The sequence below is a fragment of the Sus scrofa genome, chromosome 4 (assembly GCF_054392235.1).
Source record: "Sus scrofa isolate SSC_HxYL_T2T_F1_AM1 chromosome 4, Sscrofa_HxYL_maternal_Yorkshire_Landrace_v2.0, whole genome shotgun sequence".
NCBI lineage: Eukaryota > Metazoa > Chordata > Mammalia > Artiodactyla > Suidae > Sus > Sus scrofa.
The window spans coordinates 19,231,338-19,249,107 of NC_139386.1; the positions used below are offsets into that span (position 1 = coordinate 19,231,338).

General features: G+C 41.7%; 1 protein-coding gene across 6 annotated transcripts in view; it reads right to left on the bottom strand.

Moving 5' to 3' along the window:
• Nucleotides 1-17,770, bottom strand: part of DEPTOR (DEP domain containing MTOR interacting protein) — a 234,387-nt gene that overhangs the window by 193,217 nt on the left and 23,400 nt on the right. For 5 of the 6 annotated variants that reach the window (XR_014842788.1, XR_014842789.1, XR_014842787.1 and 2 more), the window contains exon 1: nt 7,796-7,982. Coding sequence is in view for 3 of the 6 variants with exons in the window: in XM_021090558.2 (XP_020946217.1) it covers nt 7,796-7,917 (122 nt within the window). In the remaining 3 variants the exon portion in view is untranslated. 6 annotated transcript variants of the gene reach the window in all.

A 17,770-nucleotide genomic window follows, 5' to 3' on the forward strand; every position in this document is an offset into this window, starting at 1 on the left:
ATATCTGAAAGGCTATAGAAAAGAGGGGTCATCTGAAAAGCCAAGTAAATTACTGCTCTCTGTGAACCATCCAACATGGAACTATCTCAACCAGGCCTGAGGAAAATAGCTCCTGTTGCCCCTGCTGGCACTGCCACAGGGAACAGCGGCTGGCAAGCAGGCTGTCTGATCTGCTAAGCTCTCTGCGCCCACTCTGTCTCCACTAAGTTCTCTGTGCCCACTCCACTGTCCCAACATCTAATAACCCATAGAAATAGTCACTGACATAAGCTGCCAAGTTTGGCGAAAGCTGATAATCCTGGGACAAGGATCTCAGATGTGGAACCCACTTCTCCTTGGTAGATCATGAGGAACACAGCAAAGTGGGATGACTTACTATGTGGAAGAGGGCTGCTTTGACTTTTTCCTTTGACTTTTCCAAATCACCAAACTCATAGACACCAGTCATTTAAGAGCTGCCACCTGATAAAAGGAAGTAAGTACCTGATCCAAATGAATACTAGAAATAACAGGAGAGGAGAAAAATCATCTGTTACCTCTCGTTCTCTCTCTCTCTCTCTTTTTTTTTTTTTTTTCTTTTTTCTGGCTGCACCTGTGGTGTATGGAAATTCCCAGCCAGGGATCAAATCTGAGCCTCGGTTGCAACCTACGCCACAGCTGTGGCAACACTGGATCTTTTAACCCATAACCTGCTGGGCCAGGCTGGGAATCGAACCCGCACCTCCACAGCAACCCAAGCCACTGGAGTCAGATTCTTAATCCACTGTGCCACAGCAAGAACTCCTCACTTTCTTCTTTTGAGATGTATATATTTAACTTATTTTCAGGTTTATTGATTCCAGAACCGACAGAAGCCATAATCTAAATATCAGCATTGGGTATTTATTTATTTGTTTTTAAAGCTGCACCTGCGGCATATGGAAATTCCCAGGCTAGGGGTCGAATCAGAGCTGCAGCTGCCAACGTGCACCACAGCTACAGCAATGCTGGACCTGAGCCGTGTCTTCAACCTATACTGCAGCTCACGGCAACACTGGATACTTAACCCACTGAGTGAGGCCAGGGACTGAGCTCGCATCCTCATGGATACTAGCAGGGTTTGTAACCTGCTGAGCCGCAATGGGAACTCCTAGCATTGGCATTTTTAGAAAAGTAATCAAAATCATATTATTCATGAACAATTAACACTGTGATCCTTTCAAAAATAGGTTTACATAAGAAGTGCATAAAGGTGTAAATTAATTCCTCAATGATTTATTGAGCACTTACTAAGCATCTTCCATATGCATGAATGGTTTTTGCAAGTGACAAAGTACTTTTCCAGGCTCTCGCTCCAGAGGAGAGAGGAGTCTTCACTGAGCTTGCTAAGTGCCAGGACGGTGCCCGTTCCCCTCACATCCAATATATGAAGCGGAAAAGATATTCATAGGAACAGGATCCGTAGGTGGGAAAAGCCTCTGATACAAAGGCAGTTCAACACTCTACACAAGGCTCCTCTGAGCTGACTCCAAATACAGTAACTCTCCATTTCCTAAAGTTCCCCCCCCCCTTTTTTTTTTATCTGAACAGGCAGTCATTTCCTAAACCACTGGAATATCCTCTCTGCTGTTTAGAAGAAAAAAAGCATACTCCTTCAGCTTGGAGCCCTACATTTTAGTAGCAGCATCTGGACAGTAGCTTTCTGGCTATTCCTTTAGTTACAGTGTCTCATAGGGCTAAGCTTCCATATTAGTGGTCATCAGTGAGGGACCCTCTAAGACATCCTCTAGGACAAATTTCCTCAAGTTCCAAGTGCAAGAAAATGAACTATAATTGACCCTTGAACAACAGGGGTTTGAACCACTCAGGTTCACCTATACTTGGATTTTTTTTCCATATCAATACTACAGTACTACACAAGCCATGATGGGTTGAATCCATGGATGGGGACCTGGGGATACAGAGGAACAGCATATACAGAGTCTGACTATAAAGCCCTACTGGGATTTTTGACTGTGCAGAGGGTGGGGACCCTCACCCCCACATTGTTCAAAGGTCAACTGAATTTCTCCTTGTTCTGTTCTGTATCTCTGAATTCCTTATCTCTCTCCTTGTTCTGTTCTGTATCTCTGAATTCCTTATCTCATATTTACTTTATTATAGATTGGCCTTGGGTTCCACAAGCTGACTTTTACCTTTATCTGCCTACTGCATTAATGTTGGCAAAGCTAGCTCAGAAAAACGACTCAATATTGATTTCAACGTGTTTTTAAAAGGCAATAGCAAGGCTGTAAGAGTCTGGAAAGGCAGTCTGTTGTAGCAAAAAGGCAAATACATCAAACAATTTGCAAAAACTATAATTTCCTACAACTTAGCTAAAACTAAATTGCTTTTAGGGACCCAGCTTCAGTGCTGGGATGAGACTGTGGTAATTAGCATATTTGGTCTAGGTAGATGAGCATAACTGAAAAGCCGGAAACGTTCTCTCTCTTAATTAAGCATTCCTCATAACGTTCTTATTTCTCCTCCCCACCCGACTCCCATCCTCACAGCTGGCAAAATAGCGAACTGCCATTTATCTTCCCATTAAAATGATTATAAAGTCAGAATGAGTGGAATTCAAATGAAGTTTTCAAAAGCACATGGCTAGGGAGACCCAGTTTAACAGTTGGTGGAGAAAGTGACCATTCTGTCTTGTCAAAACATAAACACTTCTAGAAATTAATTAGCTTTTCCCCAACAGAAGGCGAAAAACCCATTTGTCTGCTCGCTTGTTTGCAAAAGTTAACACACCAGGATGTGATAGTGTTAGACACATGATTCTGTTTTACTCTGGTCTTATCATGACGCTTCTCAACTCTCCAAATTACTCACTGGAGACACCATTAAATTACCGTCTAGCATCCTGCTTACAAGCAAAACCTCTCAGCTCTAATACTTGCTGGTTGAATCATCTATGGCCAGCTAGCTTACATTCTCTGTTCCTCAGTTTCTCATCTGTAAAATGGGGCTAATAAGTGTATCTTCTACACTTCTTATTAAGGGCATATACATAAATATATGTATACACTTTTGATATTATATATACATGTGCATTTAGTAATAATATATATGAGCACTTGGAAGAGTCCTTGACAGGTAATAACTGCCATGTAAGTGAGAATGTTATGATTATCATGTCTGCAATTATCACAGAATAGGGATATTCTTGGCTTTCTTTAAATCTTCTATTACAAACCACTTTCCTGCTGAGGAGCTCCAGGATTGGCCTATCGAAGAAACCTAAGGTAGATTTTGGATGCTGTGATCAGAGTATCATAGCGATAACTGCATGGCAAATTTCAAAACAAAAGATTTATATGTAAAACCTATAAAATAACTAATAATGTGAAAAATCATAGAATGAAACCCCACAAATATGAATGATGTATATAAAGTCAACTCTTTTCAAATTAGGAATGTTGTAAGATGATTTTCTTGACTATGGCCTCTATGGCATCTTTTCTCTGTTTTATATGAAGAATAATGCCTACAAAAAGCCATATTAAAATATGGTGTGGTAGTATTATTGAGTTAATGATAAGTACATCACTTTCTTTTGCCAATCCAAAAATTTTCCTTGACATCTTGTCTTCCATCACGCTACCATCATCCAAATGCATTTCTATGACAGTTTTCTTGAGATATAATTCACATACCGCAAAATTCACCCATTCAATGTGTATAATTCAATGGTTTTAAGCATATCCACAGAACTATGATATCATCACCACCATCAATTTCAGAGCCTTTTTCATCATCCCAAAAAGAAACTCTTTAACCATCAGCGATCACTCTCCACTCCCCTTCCCCACTGCTGCTGGCAAGCACTTTCTGTCTCCATTGATTTGCCTGTTCTGGATATTTCCTATAAGTGGAGCCTTACAATATGTGGCCTTTTGTGACTGTCTTGGTTCACTTCGCATAATGTTTGTTAAAGTTCATCCGTGTTGTAGCATATGTCCGCACCTTATTCCTGAATAACACTGCCTTGCCTTGTGTGGATACATCACATATTACTTATCCTTTCATCAGCTGATGGACATTTGAGTTGTTTCTGTGTTTGGCTATTGTGAAAGACGCTGCTGTGAAAATCTGTGTACAAATTTTAACGTGGACATACATTTTCATTTCTCTTAAGTATATACCTAGGAGTAAAACTGCTGGGTCATATGGTAATTGTATGTTTAATCTTCAAGGAAATGCCAGGCTGATTTACAAAGTGGCTGCATCATTTTACCTTTCCAATAGCAGTGTGTAAAGGTCCCAATTTTTTCACATCCTTGCCAACACTTGTTATTATCTCTTTGATTATAGCCATCCTGAAGCTGTGAAGTGGTATTCGAAGGCATTTTTAAGAAGCAAAAACATGCAAATACACTGGGCAAGGAAGTAAAATCTTTCATGACAAGAGAAACACAAAAAAGATTAGGAAAAAGATCCTGCAGTCAGGAGGTGTTTTTCAGTCCGTTACTCAATTTCATATCCTTATGCAACCAGCTGCTCTTACCAAAGTATGAGGATTATGGAGCCAGCACCCAATTTCACATCCGGAGATTATAATGATCTTAACAACTACTCCTGATTTATTGATTTATTTTAACAAAGTCCCTTCCCACACTATACCCCATTTGATCCAACACCTCAAATCTTACATGGGAAAATATTATTCCCATTCTGTAGGTGTGGCACTGAGGCCCAGAGTGGCTGACTCGCCCAAGCAAACAGTTAAAAATAAACACATATATCCATACATGCATAAATAAATATTAAATAAAAAAATTCACAGAACTGGTCTTGAAAGCCAAATTTAGCACTTCAAATCCTAATCCTAGTTTCTCTTTGCCTCATCTTTGATGACCAGAAAGTAATGGAAAAGAAAGAGCAGGCAGAGAGGAATTGTGTGTGTGTGTGTGTGTGTCTGTGTGTGTGTGTGCGTACACACAACACAGAGGCAGGAGGCCTGGACAACATAAATGCCCCACAATCAGCCTGTGAGAGAGCAGTGAGGGATGCAAAAACATGTGACAGTAACAATAAGGACTTTATCCTCACTGTTTATAAGAGGTTCCTCCAGTAATCAGGCAGCCAGTGGCATACACGACCACTTAAATCCCTAAATTCTAATTATTACACTATCTGTATTTACAATAGCATATTACCTATACTAGTCATTCAAATATATGTACTCAACCTAGGATGGATGAGATTTTTAAAAAGCAATGATGACACTTTTCCAAAGTAAAAGTAAATGACTAACTCTTTTTTTTTTTTTTTTGCTTTTTAGGGCCACACAGGACATATGGACGTTCCCAGGCTAGGGGTTGAATCGGAGCTGCAGCTGCAGGCTTACACCACAGCCACAGCAATGGGGGGGGGGGTCCGGAAATCCAAGGCACATCTTTGACCTACACCACAGCTCAGGGCAACGCCAGATCCTTAACCCACTGAGCAAGGCCAGGGATCCAATCCGCATCCGTATCCGCATCCTCATAGATACTAGTTGGGCTTGTTACCACTGAACCACAACGGGAATTTCCTAAATAATTAACATTTACGAAGCCTCTTATATGTAGCATCTCCTCGTTTAATTCTCACAAAATTCCTGCAAGAGAAGTGGACCAGAGGCACGGAGAAGTTGTAAATTGTCCTCAAGTCACAGGACTAGTAAATGGTGGAGACAGAATAAGAACCCTGGCAGCCTGGTTCTGTGCCTTGTGCCTGAACCACCAATCTTTCCTGCTAGATCCTGCTCAGCTGGAAGTCATGTGTGATGAAACACAGGGGCCAATGATATTCATTAACTCCAGCAACCATTTGTTGAAAGCTCATTAATACTTGAAGCCCTAGGGAGAATTCTTACAACACCACCATGAAGTGCTTATCGTCATTGCCTTTTTGCAGGTGAGGAAACAGGCACAGAGAAGAGAATTAACTTAGCTATTACAGAACTATAATAGCTAAGGCTGACATGACTGACACTTACTACATACCAGGTTCTGTTCTAAGCACCCATCAAATTAATCCTCCTTACAACACCAGGTAGGTTCTTCCATCGTTCTCAGTTAAGTAATATGTCTTAGGTCCCAGTCTTGTAAGTAGCAAACACAGATTTGCTCAGGCTTTAAAGCCCTTCTCAAAACAAGATTGATTTTTGGCAACAAAGTAGCTGAGCAGAAATTCACACCCAGGTCTATAAATCTTGAGAGAGTCCTCTACCTTCTCACAGACACACTAAGCCTGGCCCTCAAACCTACTGCAGTGCAGAGGGGAGGGGTGCCAGGGAAGAGGGGACTAGCCAGGGCTCAGGAGTCACACAAGGAAAGGGCATTTAAGCATTTCCAAGGAGGAAGTGCTTTCTGCACAAAGAGAGGCACCATGCAAGTTATTATTTTGAAGGAAGTGAAAAGGACCCGATTGAGGAGTAACTAAATTATTAAAGTGTTTCAAACTGAATCAGAAAAGCTTTATTTTGACTTTTTTTCAGTTAGGAAATATCTTGATGGAAAACAAGCTTTTATTCCCTTGAATGTTGACTATACATTAAAAAATCATCAAGGAATAGAAATGTGCAGTTTGCCTTTTATAAGATTACACTCACTTCAGACCTCCAATATTTACTTTTTCGATCTAAGGGCAGCAAGCAGGGTGATTATTAAACCTTTAGGGATCTTTGCAAGATTCCCTCTCCTTTTGGTCCCGAAACACAGCATTTTAGAAAGCAAATTGAGCCTGGAGATTCAGACCAAAAAGTAGAAGAAACAGGAACTCACGCCCTTGTGATGGGGCCAGGGGCCGGCATGCAAGTTGTAGCTCAAAGGCTGGAGAGACAAGGGTTTTTTTTTTCCCCTGGTAAACTGATTTATGACCACAAGACAGGCAGCTGCGGAACCGGTCAGACCATAAGTACGATTCTCATATGTGAACAAAGAAGGACCAAGATTGCATAGGAGTGATGCGGGGATCTGAATCTGGGGGTCACTGCCTGTCCCGAGCATCTTGAGACTTGTCAAGTACCGATTCTCGAAGCAGCCGGGGGCCTGATGGGCTCTGCCACCCAAAATGTACGCGCGGGGGAGTTGGCACTGCAGCAGGGCAGCGGGTCAGGGTACCTCCACGCCCCCTTGCGGACCCAAACGACCATTGACAAGAATCTACTAATTAAGCGACAGGTACCCTGTTAGAGAAATGTTCTCAGTTTAGTCCTTACAACAACCTTACAAGGAAGCTGCTGTGATCAATCCCATTTTACAGATGAAAACACTGAGGCTCAGGGGACTGAAGCAAGACTTGCAAGCAAAAAGAGAACCTTAAGTGAAGGCGACCTTTGGGCTGGCTCCTTTTAATCTAGAAGTAAGAGGCTGGGGTTGAAGCCGGCTGGAGGCTCCCCGCCGGCCCCATTCGCTCTGTGGACGGACTAGGAGAGGGCTGTCAGCCAGGAGGCCTGGCAGCGCCGGGTGCCCCGGTAGAGGGGACGCGCGCGGTCGGAAGCAGCGCGTCTGCTGGACGCAGGGCTGCAGCCACTGGGCGAGGACGCAGCTAGCACCATGCGCTCGCATGCATCCGTCTCGGGAGCTCCGCTCCAGTCCAGAGTCCAAAGGGCGCTGGGCTGCAGCAGCTAAGCCGGGGGCGGCGCCGAGGGTCCACGCGCCCTTAGGCGTCCCGGAGCCCCAAGCGAGTTGCCAGTCACTAGCCACGGCGCGCGTGCGCGCGGGACTTCTGCAGACACTGGCGAGCAGTGCCACGGCGAGCCCCCCGGCACAGTCCTTCGTCTTACCGTAGCTGCTCCCCGGTGACAAGGACCTCAGCCATGCGCTCCAGCTCCCTTTGCTGCGCTCCGCCACTCCCGCTAGTGCTGCCGTCGCTGCCGCCGCTGCCAGCGCTGCTGCCCTCCTCCATGGTCCGGGCTGCGCCGCTACCACTGTCTTTGCTGTCCGTGGTGGGTTCAGGCGTTAAATCAGTCTGCCCTCAGTGAAGCCTTCCCCGCCATCTTTGTTAGGGGCAGTCCCGTAGCTGGGACGCGATTGGCTAGAGAGGGAATCCCTGTGGGTAGGCTGAGCCACTCGGCGAGTCCGCCCCTGAAACTCCAGCTGGGGGGCGTGGCTGGAGTCCCGCGTGGTCGGGGGCGGGACCGAAGGAGGAAAACATCAACATCTGGGCGGGGCGTCGGTTCGGAGCTAATCATGCTGGTTGAGGTCGAAGTCCTGAGTGCCCTTTCTTCTACCCACACAGCTCGATCCTGGGGACAGGCAGGGAGGTTATTAGACGACTGTGGAGGCATTTCCATTATTATGTCCACGCCCCAAATTGCCAGAGAGTGAAAGTAATAAATATAGCTAAATAGCGAACAATGAAGGATGTACATGTCAATGCAGGGCTTGAAGAAAGTAATCAGTCTTTTTTGGTCTAACCTCCTTACCAAAGTCGCTTGCTTACCTCATGATGTAATCAATAAAGAACTCTGGCTGGGAATCAGACAGACCTGAGCTCCAGCTCCACACCTATAATTTCCTAACTAAATGTCCTCAATTCTCAGTTTCTTCCTTTACAGAATAAAAATAATTGTGGCTTGTTGACATCTGCTGCATTAGAGATGCTTCAGGTAGTTGTTATTGTCTGTAATTGGAACAAATCCTGAGATGGGTATTGTCTGTGTTTTACATGGGGAAGCAGGTGAGGAGAGGTGGGATAACCTGAGCCTCATTCTGCATGAAGTAGGAAAATCATTTAACCAAAATAGTGGTCTCACTCAGAGTTAATGAGATTAACAAACAGCTGGGTGTTTCTCATGTTTTAACTCTATTGTTTTGTTGTTGTTGTTTTAGCCATGTCTTTCAGAAGTTCCTGGGCCAGGGGAGCAACAAGCCACACTGGATCTTTCACCTGCTGAGCCACCAGAGAACTCCATGTTTTAATTCTATAATCATTAAAACATTATCAAGAGTTTGCATGGGCTTCAAGCTCAAACATGCAGTGTCTTTCCTGATTCTGTCACGTACTAGGTTTGCAACCTTATGTTAGTTAATGTCTCTGGCCTCAATTTTCTATCGGTGAAACAGGAATAATTCCTACCTTTTAGGGATGTTGCGTAGCTTAAATAACATCATGTAAAGCTTCTAAGCACATGATATGTGTTCAAAAGCCATTCTCTTTAATATCATTACTGCTTTTAATGAGAAGAAGAGGAATAAAAGAAGAAAAAGAAATTCTTGCCAGATACTTTCCATTATGATTTTTTGATACTAGACAAAACATTTTTCTCGTTATCGCTAATTAATTTTTAATTATTTGTAGGCCTTAAAAATGAAGAAAAGAGAAGTGCAGACTTGGACCCACTAAATCTCTCTTTGAGTCAGTGTTTTAAGCTTTTTGAAAGTGCAGAATGAAAAAAATTTACATATTCCTAATTATCCACTGTTCAACATTTAGTTTTGCCCCAAAGCTCTTGCCACCTATTGTAAGTCATATTGCTGTTATGATTGTCTTCTGCTTTTTTTCCCTCCTTTTAAATCTAGTCCTGTTTTCATTTGAATTCAGGCAGCTTTCTTTATCTGAAAAATAAAAAATGAAAAATGCTTTCCTGTAAAATACTTTCTTGTTTAATAATCTCTGATAAAAATTAGTGATAAAAATTTTTATCATAAAATTTTATGATAAAAAATTATGATTAGGAATTCCAGTCATGGCTCAGCGGAAATGAATCCGACTAGTGTTCATGAGGATAAGGGTTCGATCCCTGGCCTTACTCAGTGGGTTAAGGATCAGGGGTTGTCATGAGCTGTGGTGTAGGTCACAGATGCAGCTCGGATCTGGCATTGCTGTGGCTGGGATGTAGGCTGGCAGCTACAGCTCCAATTTGACCCCTGGCCTGGGAACTTTGATATGCTGTGGGTGAGGCACTAAAAAAAAAAAAAAAAAAGTTTTAAAAAAGCACCTTAAAATAAGGGGAAAAATAATCTTGTTAGGAACATACTAGATACCACTACTCCAGTGAGAAGGACTGCAGAATTTATTTTTGATGCTTGATGAGAGGGGTGTGTGTGTGTGTGTGTGTGTGTGTGTGTGTAGATGTGAACAGGAAATGGAAACTGGTGTTTATTATTGTTTTTAAGCTTTCTTTTGACATGTGAGACACACCACACTCTGCTGAGTTAGAAGACAGACCCATTTTCCTAACTTACAGAAAGAGTGAACTGATTCTTGAGGACATGTGAGCAGCAATGCCAGGACTGTGAGCTCTGGAGCAACTGGTCCCAGCATCAAGTGTGATCTATAAGCATTGATGGATGAGAGGCAGGCACTGACATGGTGATGAAGTTCTTTAGAACGGGTGAAAATTCCATAATATCTTGGTTTGACTCTGGCTCCTTTGCAGCCAGTTCTCTAAATTTTTGCCCTCCTTTCTAAAGTCAAGATCATACCACCAATCACAGTGCATTGTTCAGAGAATTAAATAAAATATAAGGAGCCCCTTGATGCAGGTGGAAACTATTATATGTGAGCCTTCTCCTCCAGGTTTTCTGACTCAACTGCTTCATGCCTTCTGGCTATTTTGGTGCTCTGGGGCCAGTGCTTCTCAAATTTTTGGTAGATAAGGATCAGGTGTATGTGTGTGTGTGTCTTCAATCCATTGAAGACTGGCACTTAGGTAAAACCCAATACAAACAAAGTTGTTAAAAAATAGATAAAACAAGCCCCAATTGTATTTATTGTAGTCACCAGACAAAAGATTGTCAAATTGCTATAAACATGTCTAAATGATTTCTCTCACTATCTGTATGTCCTAGTGTCTTACAATACAGGGGATGGTCACCAGTTGGCAGACCACCTCTTTGAATGGTTCTGGTTAAGGCCAAGCAGCAATGTGGGAAGATGCATAAAACCTGTGAAAGAATACTGTCAGCTATTAAGTTTAATAACATTACTGCTATTGCCTCTTAGTATATGCCTGTCTTATTCCCACCTGATCTTAATAACTAACTTAGGCTCATCTTCTCTGTGCTGTCTTCTTAACACTCCCCTAAGTGGTGTGTTGTTCCTGTCTGCACATTTTCATGATATTCAGAAATGTACATTATTCTTTTTTTTTTTTTTTGTCTTTTTGCCATTTCTTGGGCCGCTCCCGCGGCATATGGAGATTCCCAGTCTAGGAGTCCAATCAGAGCTGTAGCCGCCAGCCTACGCCAGAGCCACAGCAGCGCGGGATCTGAGCTGCGTCTGCGACTTACACCACAGCTCAAGGCAACGCTGGATCCTTAACCCACTGAGTAAGGCCAGAGATCAAACCCCCTACCTTATGGTTGCTAGTTGGATTCGTTAACCACTTCGCCACTATGGGAACTCCAGAAATGTACATTATTCTTAACCATTAATGGAAATCTGGATTCTCCAGCTGCCACAACTTTTATTCTCTTTCTGTGAATGGAAGCAGATTGATGGTTTAGCATCATCCCATCCAGATCTTTCTATCGATCCCTTAAGAAGAGAACTCTTTAAAAAAATACATGTAGAGAAAAATTAAATGTTGACGTATTCATCATTCACATCCGTTTTCAATATTTTTGTCATCTTTTTCCAGTGAAGGAAATAAAACGTTACAAATAAATGTGATGTCCGTCCAGTCTCAGGCCTCCTCATTCCCAAGTTCTTGATTCTGCCAGGGCATCAAAAACTCTTAATCGTTGGTATATGCTTCCACCTAGTGGTTTGTTTTGTGATGACACTAAATGATTTTTCAGTCTCTTGTAGTTAAAGGGCCACATGCAAAAAGAGGTTTCAGAAATTTGGGTGTGGGTGTGTGTTTTGTCTCCTTATTGTGAGTGTTCCTGTTTTTTAGTGAGCAGGGACTAGGGATATTAGGTGTTCTTATTTTCTTGAGACAACACCTCACAAAGAAGACTTGACTTGTCCTGTATCCTGAATGTCTTTCTTAGGTCCTCTGGGATCTTCATGGGTATGAAAAACCTGTTCGCAGTTATCTGATATTTAACCTAATTTGGTTTTATATAGAAATAAGATATTTTTGGGAGTTCCTGTAGTGGCTCAGTGATTAATGAATCCGACTAGGAACCATGAGGTTGAGGGTTCGATCCCTGGCCTTGCTCAGTGGGTTAAGGATCCGGTGTTGCCCTGATCTGTAGTGTAGGTCCCAGACTTGGCTTGGATCCTGAGTTGCTGTGGCTCTGGCGTAGGCCAGTTGCTGCAGCTCCAATTAGACCCCTAGCCTGGGAACCTCCACATGCTGCGGGCGCGGCCCTAGAAAAGACAAAAAAGAAAAAGAAATAAGATATTTTTAACATAATCTTGAGTTGTACATGGATGCAATTATTGTGTACATCAAGAAAAATTTCTCTTTGTTTTGTTGGGAACTTTACCAAGAAGCTTCATCATTATGTAAAATTGCTTCACTCAAAATTTGTATGGTACCATGAGTACAGCACACTTTTTGAGTGTGCATTTGCTAGATATTGCATACCCAGTGATTCTGTGTGTGTTTGCAGAGGAATGTATTGTCATATCATAAAATGCCAAATATAAAACAGAAGTGATGGCAATATTCAGTTAAATATTGTCTTAAATCTGTTACTCTAAAATTATTCATGAGAAACATCTGATGACCTCACTAGGTCTTTAAAGTCATTTAAATATTAAAATACATATTATTTTGTTATATGTGATTTTCCTTTTCCTTTTCTTCCCTATACTCCAGTATAAAGGCATTATAATGATTTTTTTTAAATAATGCCCCCAGAAAGCTTATATTCTCTATGAATATATGACAAGGAAATAAAGTGAGCATTACAAAATATCTATTATTTTTAAAGGGGACACTGAGTTGAGTTAGATGGGATTGAGAATCTTTTAAAATGGAATAATAATGTCATATTTCTTGAGCTCTTGGTCTGTGGCTGGCCATGGTCAAACCGTTGTACATAGATTAAAAATTTATTTCTCAAAATAACCCTGTGAATGGGCCATCAATTTTCCTTTTCCTTTTTTTGTTGAAGTTTAGTTAATTTATAATGTTGTGTTAGTTTCTGGTATACAGCAATGTGATGCAGCTATACATATATATTCTTTTCCATTATGGTTTATTGCAAGATATTGAATATAGTTCCCTCTGCTATACAGTAGGATCTTGTTGTTTATTTTATATACAGTAGTTTGTAATCTACTAATCTCAGTCTCCTAGTTTAACCCTCCCCATCTTTCCCATTTGGTAATCATAAGTTTGTTTTCTATGTCTGTGAGTCTTTTTCTGTTTTGTAACTTATTTCATTTGTGAACTTATTTTTTTTTTAATTAATTAATTTATTTTTTTTGTCTTTTGTCTTTTTTGTTGTTGTTGTTGTTGCTATTTCTTGGGCCGCTCCCGAGGCATATGGAGGTTCCCAGGCTAGGGGTCCAATCGGAGCTGTTGCCACTGGCCTACACCAGAGCCACAGCAACGCGGGATCCGAGCCGCATCTGCAACCTACACCACAGCTCACGGCAATGCTGGATCGTTAACCCACTGAGCAAGGGCAGGGATCGAACCCGCAACCTCATGGTTCCTAGTCGGATTCGTTAACCACTGCGCCACGACGGGAACTCCTCATTTGTGAATTTATTTTTTATGGCTGAGTAATATTCCAGCCATTGTGTTTGTGTGTGTGTGTGTGTAGCACATTTCCTTTATTCATTCATCTGTTGGTGGACTTTTATGTTGCTTCCAAGTTTTAGCAATTGTAAATAAAGCTGCTATGAACATTGGGGTACATGTACCTTTTTAAATTCATTTTCATCTTTTCCAGATATATGCCCAGGAGAGGAATGGGATTGCTGGATCACACAGTAACTCTTTTTAGTTTCCTAAGGAACCTCTGTACTGTTTTCCATACAATTTACATTCCCATCAACAGTGTAAGAAGGTTCCCTTTCAGGGATGTATATTTTAATCTCTACAGTAATTACTGAGAAAAAAAAAAGTAGAGAGAAAGGATTAAGAGATCAACAGATAAATTATAATAAAATTCTTTAAAAAAATTCAAGTAATCCCCAGGAGGGTAGAAAATGAAGGATAGAATTTTTAAAAGTTGGAAAAAATTCAAATAAAAAATGGAAATTTCACCAGGAAAGACCATGCATTTGGCCATAAAACAAGTCTTGATAAAACTAAAATGACTGAAATCATATAGAGTATGTTCTCTGTGTATAAGCCTATCACAGTGACATTAAAAATTAATAAATATCTAGGAAATCAAAAATATCTGGATATACAATGCACTCCTAAACAATTCACAGGTCAAAGAAGTTACAAAGAAAATTAGAAACTACTTCAAACTCTGTGATAATGAAAGATAACTTATCAAAATTTGTGCAATATAGAACTTTGGGAAAAATTTATAGTTTTAAGTGGTGTTTGTATTAGAAAAGAAAAAAGGCCTAAAATCAATAAAAAGCTAGAAAAAGCAGAGTAAAGCAAACCCCAAGTAATTAGAAGCTGATATTTAATAAGTATTCCTTCTCCTTTTTCCAATGGGCTTAAGGAAACTTTGGAGGGTAATGAGAATAGTGTATTTTGATTGTGGTGGGGGTTTTGTAACTGATCTGTGTCCCTCATTTCTTGTTTTTAGGAAATGGGCCTTATTTAGCCTCTTGGCCTTCCCTGAATTCTAAAGGGGCAGGTTCAGACAGTCACTGATCAGGAAAGGAAGGGGATGCAGAGGTGGGAGGAGCAGTCAGGAAACAATAGTACAGACTTGGGGCAGGATCCTGGCTCCCCCTCAAGGGATACACATAATGATGTAGGCATCTTATACACCTAAGAGAAAAGTTATATTCCTCATGCTTCTTTCTTTCTTTTGTCCTTTTTAGGGCCACACCCACAGCGAAGGAGGTTCCCAGGCTAGAGGTCTAATCAGAGCTGTCCTGCTGGCCTACTCCAAAGCCACAGCAATGCCAGATCCGAGCTGCATCTGCCACCTACACCACAGCTCATGGCAATGCCAGATCCTTAAGCCGCTGAGTAAGGCCAGGGATAGAACCTGCAACCTCAAGGTTCCTAGTTGGATTCATTTCTGCTGAGCCAGGATGGGAATTCTGTCCTTATGCTTCTTTTAGGAATGACTACTTTAACATTGAAGAGCTGGGAGCTCTTGCTTGTGCTTCTCTCTCATTTGATGGCACCATAAACACAATTACCTGCAAGCTACAGATTAGGCAAGCTGAGCACAATTGCCTGTGCTTTAAAGATTATTAATGAGCACATGATGCTTTTCAGGAGCTTTCCTAATTTGTTCTAATTTCTGATCAATATCCCCTTTTCACAAGTACCGTTATTTTAGGCAATAACCCCAAAGACCAGCACCAGGATCATGCACATATTTCCTGACAATAACTTTGATGATTAAGATTCCCCCAAAGAAAGGAGAATGTATGTTTGTCCCAATCCTGATTCTAATCTAAGACCCTGATTTTCTCCTTTTAGACCATAAAAGTCCCTGTAATTCCTCCCCAAGGAGGACATGGTCTTCAAGGCATTAGTCTGCTGTAATCTCCTTTGCCTGGCAAAGCAATAAAAGCTCCTTTCCCTCCTTTACCCCAAACTCTGTCTCCACGTTTCTATCTGGCACCAGTGAACAGAGCCTGAGTTTTGGCAACAGTTTCACCAGTATGTAAACGTGTCAAATTCTTACATACACTTTAAAGGGATGCAATTGCAATTTATTTTACTTAAATTACATCTCAATAAGGTTGGTTTAAAAACAAAGGAGCCCAGAGGCAGCAGTGCCTCTGGTAATTTAGGGAAAAGCAGGGGCACCAGGGTGGGGGTGGAGATTGTATCAGATCTAATGGGTCTCATGAGGCTTGATAAGGACTTTGAGGCTATGGACACAGAAAAATTAAGATCTCTAAGACAAAGAGCATTGTTCACCACCCAGTTCTGCAAGAGTTAAGTGAGTCGACCACTGAGAGTGCACCCTGAAAGGAATTCATGATGAAAAACTAGATGAGGCATTCTATGCTTTGGGTGAGTAGGCCCCATAGGTAGTTAGATGCATATCTCAGGAAGAATTGCAATGGCTCCAGATCCTTGCATCTTTCCATACATAGAAAAGCACTAAAATCACTAACTTGAGATAGCTGTTCTTTGCAATCAGCAGTGATTTTTACCAAGCTGTATGTTTGACTACATGTATTTCTGTGGCCAATAGGCTGCCTACTGCACACCTATGCAGACTAGAAATGTGGAGACAGAGTTGGATGAGACTGAAACAGTAGCTTTAAATGCCAGGCCAAAAGGGAACACAGCGGGCTAGTGCCTCAAGTACTGTGCCTCCTGGCCCCCCACAGGTGCCAAATAGAAATGCAGAGACAGAGTTTTGGGTGCCTTAGGAGAGACTGGGAGATGGTTTTATAGTTTGGGCAGTGGTAAATAGGGCTGCAGATAAGAATCAGGGCAGAGGCAAGCTTGCATTATTTTCAAAGCCGGTGTTCAGTGGTCTGATGGTCTTCTTTCCCAAATAAAGAATGCTTAATGAACATCTATTTGTTGGGGGGTTTAGTTCTGCAGAAGAACTCAAAGATACTCTTATCTATATTCCTTGAGGAGGGACCAAGACTCTGCCCCCAAAGCTGCACTATAATTTCTTGACTTACTCCTCCCTGCTCTCTGCATCCCCTCCCTTCCCTGAGTAGCAACTGATTGAATCTGTCCTTTGGAGCCCAAGGAAGATGATGAAGGCTGAAGTTTTTTTTCCTAAAAACAAGAAATGGGGGATACAGAAAGGCATGTGTGCCCAGGAGCCCCACAGGGTCCTGCTTGGTGTCACCTGTGGAGGGGGAAGTGAGGAGCCTTATAGTGTTCAAGGAGCAGGGCGGGTGATCAGCTCATGGACATTTTCCTGATTGGTTGGGAGTCAGTATCATCAACCTTCTGGTTCCAGTGACCTGGGGTCTGCATGCTTGTGCACAGCCTGCAGTTGACTTCTTCTACCCAGTGGGGGCGTCAGCACTTGCGGAACAGCTCCAACCACACAGCTCGGAATGTTATCTATAGTCTTTGAGGAAGAACTAGAAGTCCTTACCTTTGTTGAATGTCTAAACTATGATTATTTTGTCTTGCCTGACCGTTTTTATTTTTTCCCTGTTATTTCCTCATTTCTCCGATTAAATTGATTCTTTAGTTTTTCTTAGACAAAACTGCAGGCAGAGGACATGAAGGGGGGTGGGCCACTCTGGGAAAGCCTCCCAGGGTCCCACTCCATTATACTTCCTAGCCAAAAATCATATATATGCTTCTCCCCTACCTCCTCAGAGTAACTGACTGGCTGTCACCAAGGCTCTAGTCCTTAATAAGATCCTGAATAAAACTGAAGTTCACATCTCTTACATTGTATATATTTCTTCAGGTTAACAGAGTTTATTCTAAAAGTGATCAGGATTCCACTGGGAAGATTTTGCACAGAGAATGCCATGATCTGACTTAACACTACTGCAGGGACTGCAGAAGATAATGTATATAGTGTGCATAGTTCAGTGCTTGACTCAGTAAATATTTAATAGATCTGTCTCTTTCCTAAGGCAATGGAGAACAAAGGGGCAAAGCCAGCTACTTTGTGAAACATGAAATAATAGCACCATCTAGTGGGAAAAACCCTGTTTTACAGGCAAAGCCTAAAAAGTTTAATAAAAAACATTACAGCATTAATAAGCACATTGTAAATCAACTATACTTGGATTTACGTAATAGACTTTACCATAACTAGAC